Here is a 12492-nt window from a genome sequence, read left to right on the forward strand (position 1 = left end):
CGCACTTAGCTAATTAGTCTCCCCCCCTCCTGCTGCCCCCGTGCACCCCGCGCAGCCCCCCCGAAATTCATCCAACGGCCGGCCAGCAAATCGGTGGAACTGGACGCCGACACCTCCTTCGAGTGCCGGGCGACGGGCAACCCGAAGCCGACGATCTTCTGGACGATCAAGAACAACAGCACGTTGATCTTTCCGGGGGCCCCGCCCCTGGACCGCTTCCACAGCCTGAACACGGAGGAGGGACACTCGATACTGACGCTGACGCGCTTCCAGCGGTCCGACAAGGACCTGGTGATCCTGTGCAACGCCATGAACGAGGTGTCCAGCATCACGTCGCGGGTCCAGCTGAGCCTCGACTCGCAGGAGGACCGTCCGCCGCCGATCATCATAGCGGGCCCCGTCAATCAGACGCTGCCCATCAAGTCCCTGGCCACGCTGCAGTGCAAGGCCATCGGGCTGCCGAATCCGACGATTTCGTGGTACCGCGACGGGATACCCGTGCAGCCGAGCGGCAAGCTGAACATCACCACGGCGGGGGATCTGATCATCTCCGACCTGGACCGCCAGCAGGACCAGGGCCTGTACACGTGCGTGGCCAGCTCCAGGGCCGGTAAGTCGACGTGGAGCGGCTTCCTGCGGATAGAGCTGCCCACCAACCCGAACATCAAGTTCTACCGGGCCCCGGAGCAGAGCAAGTGCCCGACGGCGCCCGGCCAGCCGAAGGTCCTGAACGCCACGGCCTCGGCCCTGACGATCGTGTGGCCGACCAGCGACAAGGCGGGGGCCTCCTCCTTCCTCGGCTACAGCGTGGAGATGTACTGCACGAACCAGAGCAAGACCTGGATCCCCATCGCGGCGCGCCTCAGCGAGCCGATCTTCACGGTGGACAGCCTCACGCAGGGGGCCGCCTACATGTTCATCGTTCGGGCGGAGAACTCGCTGGGCTTCTCGCCGCCGTCGCCCATCTCGGAGCCCATCACGGGCGGGAAGCTGGTGGGCGTGCGGGACGGCAGCGACATGGGCTCCTCCACGTCCCAGCTGCTGCTCAGCGACGTGGAGACCCTGCTGCAGGCCAACGACATCGTGGAGCTGCTGGACGTCAACGCCAGCGACTCGACCACCGCCCAGCTCTCGTGGGACATCGACAGCGGGCAGTACATCGAGGGCTTCTACCTGTACGCCCGGGAGCTGCACTCCTCCGAGTACCGGATGATCACGCTCCTCAACCAGGGCCAGGGCCTCAGCTCCTGCACGGTGCCCGGCCTGGCCAAGGCCTCTACGTATGAGTTTTTTCTTGTGCCATTTTACAAGAGCATCGTAGGAAAGCCCTCTAACTCCCGCCACGTCCGCACCCTGGAAGATGGTAAGGACCTCGCCCGCCCTCACCTGCGCTCATCGATTCATTCAGTCACTCATTCAATCTATTGCTCTCTGCCTTCCTCCCTCCCTCCCCCCTGGCTAATCCCCCACTCATTTTGCGTTTTTGTGGTCTCTCGTTCACAGTGCCCGAGGCGCCGCCGTACGGCATGGAGGCCATCCAATTCAATCGCACGTCGGTCTTTCTGAAGTGGTTGCCACCGCAACCGAATCGGACACGCAATGGTTCGTATAAACTCTCTGTTTCTGCCCTCGCTCTGTGGACGATGGGGCGGTGCATTAGCTGCCTCGTTGGAGCAGGCTCTGGGCTTCGATAGGCGGCATTTGGGCATCAAAAATATGGAAATAGAGGCCTACAGGAAACTTGGACTTGGCTGACCCAGAGATATAACGAAAATCAGTGCAAATACCGCGAAAATCTCAGCAACAATCGGCAAAATCTACGACTTATACGAGTATCTACATATTAGAGCCCTACAGGGAGGGAAAACCAGTTGGAATCAGCGTCTTAGCTTAGTCATTCCATCGAAAAGCTCGCCCAAAACTGAATAAACAAAGCAGAGCCGAAAATTTCGGGTTTTTTTTCACGCTCACTCTCAATTTGGCTCAGGGATTCATGTAAGGCTCCAAGACATATTGCCTTCTGGTTTTGGCTGAAGTTTTGGCTGATAATTCTCTGAAAATTTCGGATTTATTTCCCGCTCACTCTCCATTTTATTCACGCATGGACTCAGGGATCCATGGATTCATTTAGGGCTCTAAGACATATTGCCTTCTGCTTTCGGCCGAAGCTTTAGCTGATAATTCCCAAATAATTTCGGTTTTTTTTCGCGCTCACTCTCCATTTTATACATAGATTCATGCTGGTCCCCAAATCATATGGGTTTCTGCTTTCGGCTGAAGTTTCGACTGATAACTCTCGAAAATTTCGGATTTATTTCTCGCTCACTCTCCAATTGATTCAAGCGTGGATTCAGGGATTCATGAAGGGCCCTACCACATATTGGTTGCTGCTTGTGGCTGATAGTGCCCCGGATACCTAGCTATATATCTCTGTGAGTCCCCAGAAACCGTGAAAAATATGTCCTCTGAACCCCTCACATTACCCTAAAAGATTCATTACTACAATCTCTTGCTAAATATCCACTGAACAAACACAAACCCCGGACGAAGCCCAAGCATTTGCTGCCCCCGAGAGAGCTTTGCATCCTGCCACAGTAACGCCCACTCCGAGGCGTTTGTTCTTTTGTTTACATTTAATTTCATTTGCGTGTGTCTCTGTCTCCCTCCTCCATTGGGCACTTTGGAACAACAGGCGTCCTCACCAGCTACAATGTGGTCGTCAAAGGCCTGGATGTGCACAATACGACGCGGATATTCAAAAATATGACCATAGATGCGGCCACGCCCACACTGCTGCTGGCGAACCTCACCACGGGAGTCACCTACTACATAGCCGTGGCGGCGGCCACGCGGGTGGGCGTCGGGCCCTTCAGCCATCCGGCCGTGCTCCGCATCGATGCACGCACCCAGTCCCTGGACACGGGCTACACGAGGTGAGAGAGAGAGAGAGTCCCCCCCCCCCCCCCCATTCCCTAGCATCAATCCATTAACGGCAAACGACAATGGCCAACGACTTTTGTGACCATTAAACTAAGCCTCCGCCGGGGCACGTACAAAGCGGCGGACAAAACACGGACGGCACTCATTCTGGGCTCTTTATTGTGTTGTCTATTGCAGATATCCCATCAGTCGTGATATTGCCGATGACTTTTTAACACAGACCTGGTTTATCGTCCTGCTGGGCTCCATCATTGCCATAATTGTGTTTCTATTGGGGGCATTGGTGCTCTTCAAGCGCTATCAATTTATCAAGCAGACCTCGCTGGGCAGTTTACATGGTGAGTACCCATCCCCCCACCCCCACCCCCTCTATAAAGCCAGCTTTATCCTAATTTGAATTTATATTTTTTGTGTCCCCTTTTTTTGGGGTAATTGTTGGGATTTATGCTTCCATTGAAGTTTAATTTAGTTGGAAGATGTTTTGGGGGGCTGCTAAATGGTGTCTCAATAGTGCCAGAGAACCCCCCCTTAAGAGGGGGGTAGGGAGGACATGCAAACATTTTGTTCTCTCTCGCCGTAATCTATGATTTATGACTCGAGCATTTATGGTCGGTCTCAATTAGGTTGCCATTTTGTAAGCCACAAGAACTGCAGACACGCAGCACACTCCACGGCCCCAAAAAGAAAACATTGTAAAAGAACCCCCGAAGGAAACCAAGGGTAATAATCTTTGGCAGCCAGCACACAGGGGAAGCCAAGGTTAAACCGACTATAAAAAGATAAACAAGCAGCGATAACTGGAGCCAACGAACAGTCGAGTAAAAGGAGTCCTTCGGTGGTGGCCAGAGGGGCCGGAGGGGCCGAAGGGATACCGCCCCCTATAAAAACGACAAAAGCTCACGTGAAAATCGCATCAATTGTCTAACAGAAGAAGTCTTAATGTAACAAAAGTAAACAACAAGATAAAAAAAGAGTGTATAAAGGCTAGGAGATACCCGGGAAGAACAGAAGAAGAAGCTACCACCCGATACTCAACGAAACTTTGTCTAGAACTCGTCTCTCCGCTGCCTAGACGGTCCCCAGAAGCCAACAACGAAGTCCCCAGTCTTTGAGGAGGCGCCTAAAAGGCTTGCTTTAAGGCCTGGAGAATCCACCAAGAAATTATACAGCCTTTGTGGCCTCTGCCAAAGAAAAACCAAAAACAATATACATGTCGTGTGCATGACAAAGCAAATTGAAGGGAAATTGGTATAGAATTAGTTGCAGATGCAATTTCTTGGTGTTTTATTGACTTTGGATTCAAGCTTAGAGATCCAGGTCCGCCTCTAGATCCAGTTCCATCTGTAGATCCAATTCCGCCTCTAGATCCAGTTCCTTCTTTAGCCCCCCCTCCGTCTGTTTCCCCCTCCTCTATAACACCAATATACCCCCCAGATAATGGCACCCCCCCCTTTTACAGGTCATTCCTTCGCATATCCTGCGAAAGAGGGCGTGCCAGAGCTTTTGCCAATTGAATATAAAAAGTAATTTCCGTCTTTTATTATTTGCACGACTCTCGGGGCAAAATACCGTGAGCGAAATACTCCGTTTTAGTTTTAACGAGCCGTAATCATTGGCAGCACACACACACACACACACGCACCCACACACGCACACACATGTGAAACACCATTCCCGATATTCAGTCTTTTGACGGATTCTTTTATTTCAGGCAATCACGCAATCGGAACCGTGCGAAAGTTTCCAACATTGCCGCTAAATGGAGGCGGACCTGGCGGCGGGGCCGTCGGCTCGAATTCGACATCAACCACCGGCCCCAACGGCCTCTGGATCGATCCCAGTGGCGGTGTTTGGCGACAGGCCACCGGGGGAGCAGCTGCCGGTGGCGCCGCGACAAAGGAGCAACTTCCGGGATACGCACAGGCCACCGCCCAACAGGGACAACAGCCCACGCTCCTGCCTGATTACGAGAGGTGAGTGGGAGGGAGGGGAGGGGGACTGGGAAGGGTTGTTTATCTCCACAGGAAGTTACCTTAATATCCTGTCTACGCTTCACTGAATGTTTAATTACAATAAAAATTGGCAATCTGAATGGAATGGAATCCCCCAGTGGCCTGGGTGCTTGAAGGATCCACATCCATCGGCTGTAGAAGGTAAAGGCTCCATGGCACTATTTACGAGCGGGCTCATAAAAAATATGTGTGTGCTTTGGCGCTGCAACCGCTGCTGCCGTAAAAACCCCAATCAAACCTCAGCCGAAAAAACCCCCAAAAAGGCCGCTACTGCCACTACAACAACAACAACAACAAACGCCATTAAATTGTTACACTTGAACGGGTTTTACTTTTGGGCCACGGGCCATGGAACTGTTTACGTTGCTCGAGCCTCGGGGGAGGCAAAATATTTTCCGGGGGACTCCATTCCGTTTTTTGTTCCGTGCTGCACATCCATATAATACACGCATTTCATTCATATTTTTACTCGCGGATTCCTGATTTATTTTATATTTTTTGTGTATTTTTGTTGGTATTTTTTGTGTATTTATTGTATTTTATTTGTATTTTTTGTTATATTTTGTATTTTTGGTTCCCTAGGAGGAGGAGTAGGTGTCTCATCTCTCTCTGAAATGCGTAATGCACTTCCCAAAAACCCCCCAAAACATTGTCTGAGGAATCCCCCTTCAAATTTCACCAAAATTTATCCAAAGAAAAGCCTCAAACCAATAAATTCCACTCAAAAACTTGTTCCCTCCCAAAATCAAATCCTGGCTTTCAATTGCATTTCCGGCTGCCTTTAATAAATAAATAAATCCTAAATCCCTCTCAATTTGTCAACTCATCTCAGGATATTCTCTCGTTAAAAAAAACTCAAAAATCTACTCCCACTTAATCGCTTTAATTCCGAATTGAAGCCTAATCCTGGATACATGTTTCGAGTTTTCCATTTCCCCTGCCACACTTTTCCTTTTTACTTCTTACTTAAGAATGAGAGGAGAAGAAAAAAAAGAACAAAAAAATTCCTTTTGTGTTTTTGTTTCTCTTTTGTTTTTTGTCTTAAAGCTTAATGTACCGTTGCGGCAGCAATAATAAAAATAAAACAAATAAACCGAAAAAAAACAACAACAGTAAATGCAAAGAAAATAAAACAAAAATCCGTACGAAAATCCAAAACAAGAGGCAATATAAAAAACAACAAAATATTGCCGTCTTTTTCTAGGGCACACCTGTCTCCCTTCCTCCGGCTCTCCGTTTCAGCCCCTCTCTCCCTGAAACTTTCGCGTATTTATTTGCGGCATTTTACGCATTTATTTGTTTAGAATTCTCTCTATTTTTGGATACCCTAGCGGGGGGTATATGCCCTGATCCTTCGATCCCTTAGGCCCTACGTCTCAGGCAGAGCGAACGGCAGAGCTTACAGGGCGCATTCAGTCAAGGGCACCCTGTATAGTGTGTATAGGGCACCCTGTCTCTTCCAGGGTATCTTCTACTCCGACTACCGAGGCTTTGGCGCTTCCTTTCTTATTATTTTGTTGGAAATACCCCGCATTCGCCACCTCCCTTCCACTTCACTTACAATTTGAAACATTTCCTCTACCCCCAGCCACCCCACCCTTCTTCCAGCCACCCTCGCACCCCTGGCACCCCCCGACATTCCTCTAATGCTGTTGCCACTTCCGTTACGCGATTTTCATTATTTCCGTTTCAATTTTTCCGTTGTGTTCCTTCGAAGCGAAGTTTTTCCGCCGCCCACCGTCTGCCGCCTCCGCTGTTCACTTTTTAACAACGTTGTAAAGTCGTAAAAAAGTCCAACATAAGCAGAATTACAATAAACAGAATCTTCTTTTATTTTTGCTTGTTTACATAAACACCCCCTCCACTCCGCCACCCCCGCCAAGACACACGTGGCAGGTGGCGCCTTTACCTACAAATTTCCAATTAAAATATTTAATTTCTTTCACGGGTTTGTTGTCTGATTCGGGGGGTGCCCCCCTCACCCACTCTCTTCAGAGGAACGCCATTTTCACCGCTAAATTAACAATTAAATATGGATAGTCCTCGGGGGAAGGCGGCACTTCAGATCTACATATTTTCCTGTTTCCTACGCCACAATATCCCCAGACCTCAGGAACTTAATTGCTCAACAATTGAGCAATTCTCTGAGAAACATATTTGCGGGCGTACTTTTTTATTTTTAATTGGTATTCAGCTTTGGGATTCTAGTTTGAATTAAAGATCTTTATGGTTTGGTTATTACCAAAAAGGTATGCCATATGCCTTAATTGAGTGGATCTTTAGTCTTCGAATTTGGGTAGAAACCAATAGCTGGGTGTTAAGGTATCAGGGATAAAGAAAGGGCTCATCTTTTCAATATAATTTCGTATAATTTGTACGACTTTTTGGCTTGAAGTTCTCGAAAATTACATTTTAACAAAGCTTTTTCCTAGAACTGAAGTTTGTTCATTCACTTCTACAGACATTTGTAGACTTTTAAGTTCCAAAAGTGGCCCCCGTTTTGTCTGACATTCCCAGGATGACATTCCCAATGAATGGAATGAATGGACTGTTGATAGCAGCTATCGTTTCCAAGCTCAGACTCGAAAATTGTGCTCAAATGCAGAAAAATTTGATCCTTAAATGAGTCAATAATACCTGACACACTTTGTGTCCGTCAGTCCATCCATGAAACATCTTAAAACTTCAAGAAAAACATTGATGTCTCTGGTCAATGCAGGTTTATTGCCTTGCGACCACTCAAGAAGCGACAAGAACAAGCTTCGGGCATCTTATAAAATCTATAAAAATATCCCATAAAATTCCATAAAAACAAAACTCAAAATGAAACTAAATATTTAACTCTGAGGGGCGAAAATTGCCTTTTTTGGGCGAAAAAAAAAAGAAATTTCCCTATAATTTAATATTTTTATATTTTTGGAAAGAGCGAAGCAGCGCTTTGGCCTCCTTAGAAGCGATTATGCTTTTTTGTGCCAAATCCTTAAATCCTAACACATATGTTACTCCTATTTCCTTGATTTTTCACACTCTTCGAACCCCTTTTAATGCCCTTTTAGGGCACATTTGCAATTGGCAAAACTATTCTCGTGCCTCGAAGCACAACAAAATACCAGCCAAAAAACATTCGAGTTTTGTGAACAATTTTTTGGGCAAAGCAAAGCAAAGCGATAGATAAGCATTATCTCATTAGCTAATTAGTGTGCACCGAAAAATTAAAGCAATAAAAAAAGTTTGCTCCTCCCCACCCTCACCCTCACCCTCCCCTTCCCTCTCTCCCATTCGCTTGCATGGATAAAAAGTTTGATTTTTCGAATGGGAGTCCTTACGAGCATAGAGTCCTGTCTCCCCCCCCCCCCCCCCCCCCCTCTAATTACAAAGTTAAAACGGGTAATGGGGAAATTTTCGTATTGTTGCAACGAAAATGAGAAAATTTTTAATGACTACACTCCGAGGGAGATGGGGTGGAGAGAGGGGGAGAGAGAGGTGTGAGAGATGGCAACAATTTCCGGGGAGTTACAGGAAAACAAAAGCAATTTCCCTGCCGAATGATTTATGCAATTTGCGAACTGCAGTCGCAGATGCATAGATACATAGATACACAGATACACAGATACCAAATCCATTGAATACATTTTTAACAACGTTTTCCCCCACCCCCCGCTCTGTTGCAGACTCTCGCCATTGAATATGCCCGATTATGCGGAAGTTGCATGTTCAACATTCAAAAGCCCCAGCCATGGCGGTGGCCCCGGCGGCATGGGTTCATCATCCCTGTACGACAGCTGTGGGGCCTATGCCACCACCAATGTGGTGGCCAATGTCAAGCTCTACCAGAATCGCTATGGAGCCAAGCCCCAGCCCCAGCCCCAGCCCCAACACCAATCCCAGTCGAACAACAACAACAATCAGAGCAACAATGACTATCAATCGACTGGCATGTACTCGGCCCCGCCCAGCGCCCACTACGGATGCCTCGACCAGAAGCAGCAGCAGCAGCAACCGAATCTGATGACAACTTCGACGGCCTCCACGGCCATAATGACGGGCTCCCCGGCGAAGCTGAAAAAGATCAACATCACGGAGAACAAAATGGATCAAATGGAATGCAAGACGAACCAGCAGGAGCGCACGAATCCCTTCAACCAGCAGCAGCAGCTGCTTCTGGCCAGCAATGCCCTCAAACAGGGCCTGGGCGCCTACGCCAACACCACGCTGGCGGCCCAAATGGCCAGCGGCGGCGGAGCGGGCACCCTGAGGCGCCAACGGCAGCCCAAGACGCTCTACAAGAGCGAGAACAACATACTGGGCAAGGCCGCCGGCATGCGGCATCCCCCCATCCAGGTGAACAACGGAAACATGGATTTCCTCACCGGTGGCCCCCCCCTGAACGCCGAGAACCTGGAGGCGGGCGACTTCTCCGGCCTGGGGCTGTGCAACTCCACCAATCAACTGCTCAACGACTGGGCCTCGAGCGCCTCGATCGCCGCCGCCGGGGACTATCATTTCGGGAGCAAGCAGCCCAGCAAGCAGCACCTCTACGTGAAGGCCAAGGACGGGACCTGGTCGGCCGTCAGCTCGGATGCCTACCAGTCCTTCAAGCAGCAGCAGCAGCATCATCACCAGTTCCTGGCTGGTTCAGGTGACAACAACAAGTCCTTAGCTAGTGTCAACAGCTTAGCTGCTAGCGATAGCAAGTTCATGAGTAGTTTCGGCTCCACGGCCAATGTCTAGGCCTAGTCCAGGGACACTCGATTGCTCAATACGATACAAATTGGTAAGAAAAACAGTTGTGAAATTTCGCCCTGAGAAATACACAGGCCTGCAGTTGGTTTTTGGGTTGTGGAAGGGAGTCTTAGGGGGTCTACACGATTGGAGGTTGGTGACAGTAAGAATCGAAGGAAATACTAGTAGCCGTTGGACACTTAGCATATCTCGAGAATAAATGTTGAGACTAGACAAACTTAAGCCTCTAAAAAGATCAAATTTCATAGGGATATAGTTCTTTCCCCTATGACCTTTGGAAAAGATACATAATCTTGGATATTTAACATATTTTCCATAGAAATATCGCAAGCTGCAGCTAATTTCAATAGATTCTGTGATGTAATCGAACCCCATAGCCAACCCAGCACCCCTACCATATCTAGAGAACTGTTGAGACCACCTCCTTATAACCAGTATTATCAAGAACCCTAGAACAACTTAGAATTCCAACAAAATCCACTGCAAAGAAACCCAAGAAAAAAAGTAAGAAAAAAAACAACGAAAAGTATGTAAAGAAATACAGAAAAAAAACCCAGAAATATTGGCTTGTAAATAATACCAACTAAATACTTAATATCTTAATCCCCTAAAGCATATAGAATATTGCAAAAAAAATATATTATTAATTTACACAAAAATCAACTCAAAATAGCACCGAAAAGTAGTTAAAGTAAGTAAAAAAGTTCATAAATAAAATATAAAATAGAGAGATTTCCCACAGAGAAAAAAAGTTAAAGCCAAACGAGAAAATACCAAAAAACCCTAACGAAAAATAAATACCGAAACACTGCACGAAAGAAACCACAAATTGTGTGAAGAGTAAGGATTAAAAAGGACACCTACCTACACCTACACGCAAAATAAAAGCTAAATAAATGCTAATAATAAGGCTGTTAAATGTAAAATATCATAAATGAATAAATCCCGCATTTAAACCGTGTAATTAAAGCATTAAAATGTGTAATTAACTGACAACTAGATTTAGTTCGACTAGCTAAAAGGGGCGAAACCAGAAGAGGATTACAGCGACAAATATTGCTAAATCGCTGCATAAAGAAACAAAAAACAAACAAAAACAAAAACATAAATTAAAACTAATCAATTAATTGATAAATTATGCAATGAGAAAAGGCCTAAAAATAAAAATAAAGACAAAAGTAATAAACTAATTGGATGCCAAAGCACAGGCAGTGCGTTACATGACTTTAGGGCCGATTGATATGCTGTTTGCATTGCAGAGTGGTCTTATTGTCATGAAACGCATTGTTTGTGTCTTTTATTTATGAATTTCTTGTTATTTTTTCCCCCAATATAGCTCTAGTGCTCCCTGTAAGCTCTGCTTTCCTTAGAACAACCCTATTTCTAGGAACTGCACTGTATTTGCCTTCTTCATATGTAAGTGTGACAGAGATGGACTGAGAGGCTGCGCCTAGTTCTCCTTTTGTGTTAGAGAGGGAAAGCAATAGATGTGCATTTGGCACGTAGGCCATTTTGAACGAAGGGCAAGGCCTCGGGATCGAGAAAACATTTTGCAGGGACATCTCGGACATAACGAAACGCAGCGCGCTCCTCTGGCAATTTCGATGCCGTTTTATTTAGTTATTTATTACACAATAAAGAAAATATACATACATATGTACATATGTATGTATCAGACACTTGTTGCACTGCACTTGCACATATTAACCATCAGGCACGCACATTTTCTTAGATTGACAAAAAAAAACACTTCAGAGCCAGGATTTTTGATATTTTCCACCGCACTGCACTAAAACAAATAGCGCGAATGTATTTTCCGAATTTTCCAATTTCAATTTACCGCTTTTTTCGGCAAAAGTACGCGGAGCTAGGAGAAACGCGCGGAATCTGGACGAAAAAAAATTGAACTGAAAGCGAGATGCGTAGGCGGCTTAGTGCTCTCTCATTTCGTGCTCTCCTTCTGATGCTCTTTCTAATTGCTCGCTCCCGATGGAATCATACAAGGTGGTCCGGCCCGCAAAGCAAGCTCTCTCCGTAGTGCTGCGCTTAAAATAAGACGCGAAAAAGAGTTCGAGGACCACCTTGCATAATGACATGCCATGGAATTCGTTTCTGCTTCTCAGTTTCTACCACCTTTTCGTTAGAGTGTGTGGGAGTAAGAGAGTGATATGTAAGACATTCGCCTGAGTCTCGCTCTCAGATCTACGAAGCTGTCGTCGTCGCCTAATTCTGTTCGGTTTCATTTCTGCAGTTCGGCCGCAGTAGCGACGACGACGTATGCACGACAATGGGACAAGCAAACACAAAAACAAAGACAGAAGCAGAAGCAGCGACTGCAACTAACTCTGCATCGCCAGCAGAGACGTAGGCGTCGCTGCCTGAAGGCACTAAAAGGCGAGAAGCAGCGAAGTTGGCAGCGTCGACGTCTATGATGAAAGCAGAGAAGCCTCTGCCACGAGAGTAATATTTGTATGTAGATCAAAAACGCACAACTTTCCCTACACCACCCCCATAGCTATGAACTGCACCGCACATTTTCTGCCCCAACTCGACCGGCTCTAATTTGGCGCACAATATTTTCCCGTTTCTATTTCCAGCAGCCAGCACCATTTGGCGACGTCATAGCTCTGCCTACATGGTCCTGGACAATTCCATGGATTTTGTGATTTGAATTCCGCAGAGCAGAGAGGGACGGAGGGGAGGGGCACCAGGTAGACCACACTATTCTGCGGCCTGGCCACAAAACTTTCAACTGATTCCCGGACAAAGCCCATGCTCTAGCATTTTCCACGCGCTG

At 47.2% G+C, this 12492-nt stretch overlaps 1 protein-coding gene across 2 annotated transcripts in view; it reads left to right on the plus strand.

The window, feature by feature from the left end:
- Positions 1-10775, plus strand: part of robo3 (roundabout 3) — a 51492-nt gene extending 40717 nt beyond the window's left edge. Inside the window, exons 7-12 of one of the 2 annotated variants that reach the window (XM_033380124.1) lie at positions 56-1363; positions 1504-1602; positions 2693-2933; positions 3118-3278; positions 4652-4913; positions 8624-10775. In XM_033380124.1, the coding sequence (XP_033236015.1) occupies positions 56-1363; positions 1504-1602; positions 2693-2933; positions 3118-3278; positions 4652-4913; positions 8624-9683 (3131 nt within the window). In that variant the 3' untranslated portion in view covers positions 9684-10775. The remainder of the gene's footprint in view (positions 1-55; positions 1364-1503; positions 1603-2692; positions 2934-3117; positions 3279-4651; positions 4914-8623) is intronic. The other variant, XM_033380125.1, reaches the window with a different exon arrangement.
- The last annotated feature ends 1717 nt before the right edge of the window (positions 10776-12492 follow it).

The sequence above is a fragment of the Drosophila pseudoobscura genome, chromosome 4 (genome assembly GCF_009870125.1).
Source record: "Drosophila pseudoobscura strain MV-25-SWS-2005 chromosome 4, UCI_Dpse_MV25, whole genome shotgun sequence".
NCBI classification, from domain to species: Eukaryota; Metazoa; Arthropoda; class Insecta; order Diptera; family Drosophilidae; genus Drosophila; species Drosophila pseudoobscura.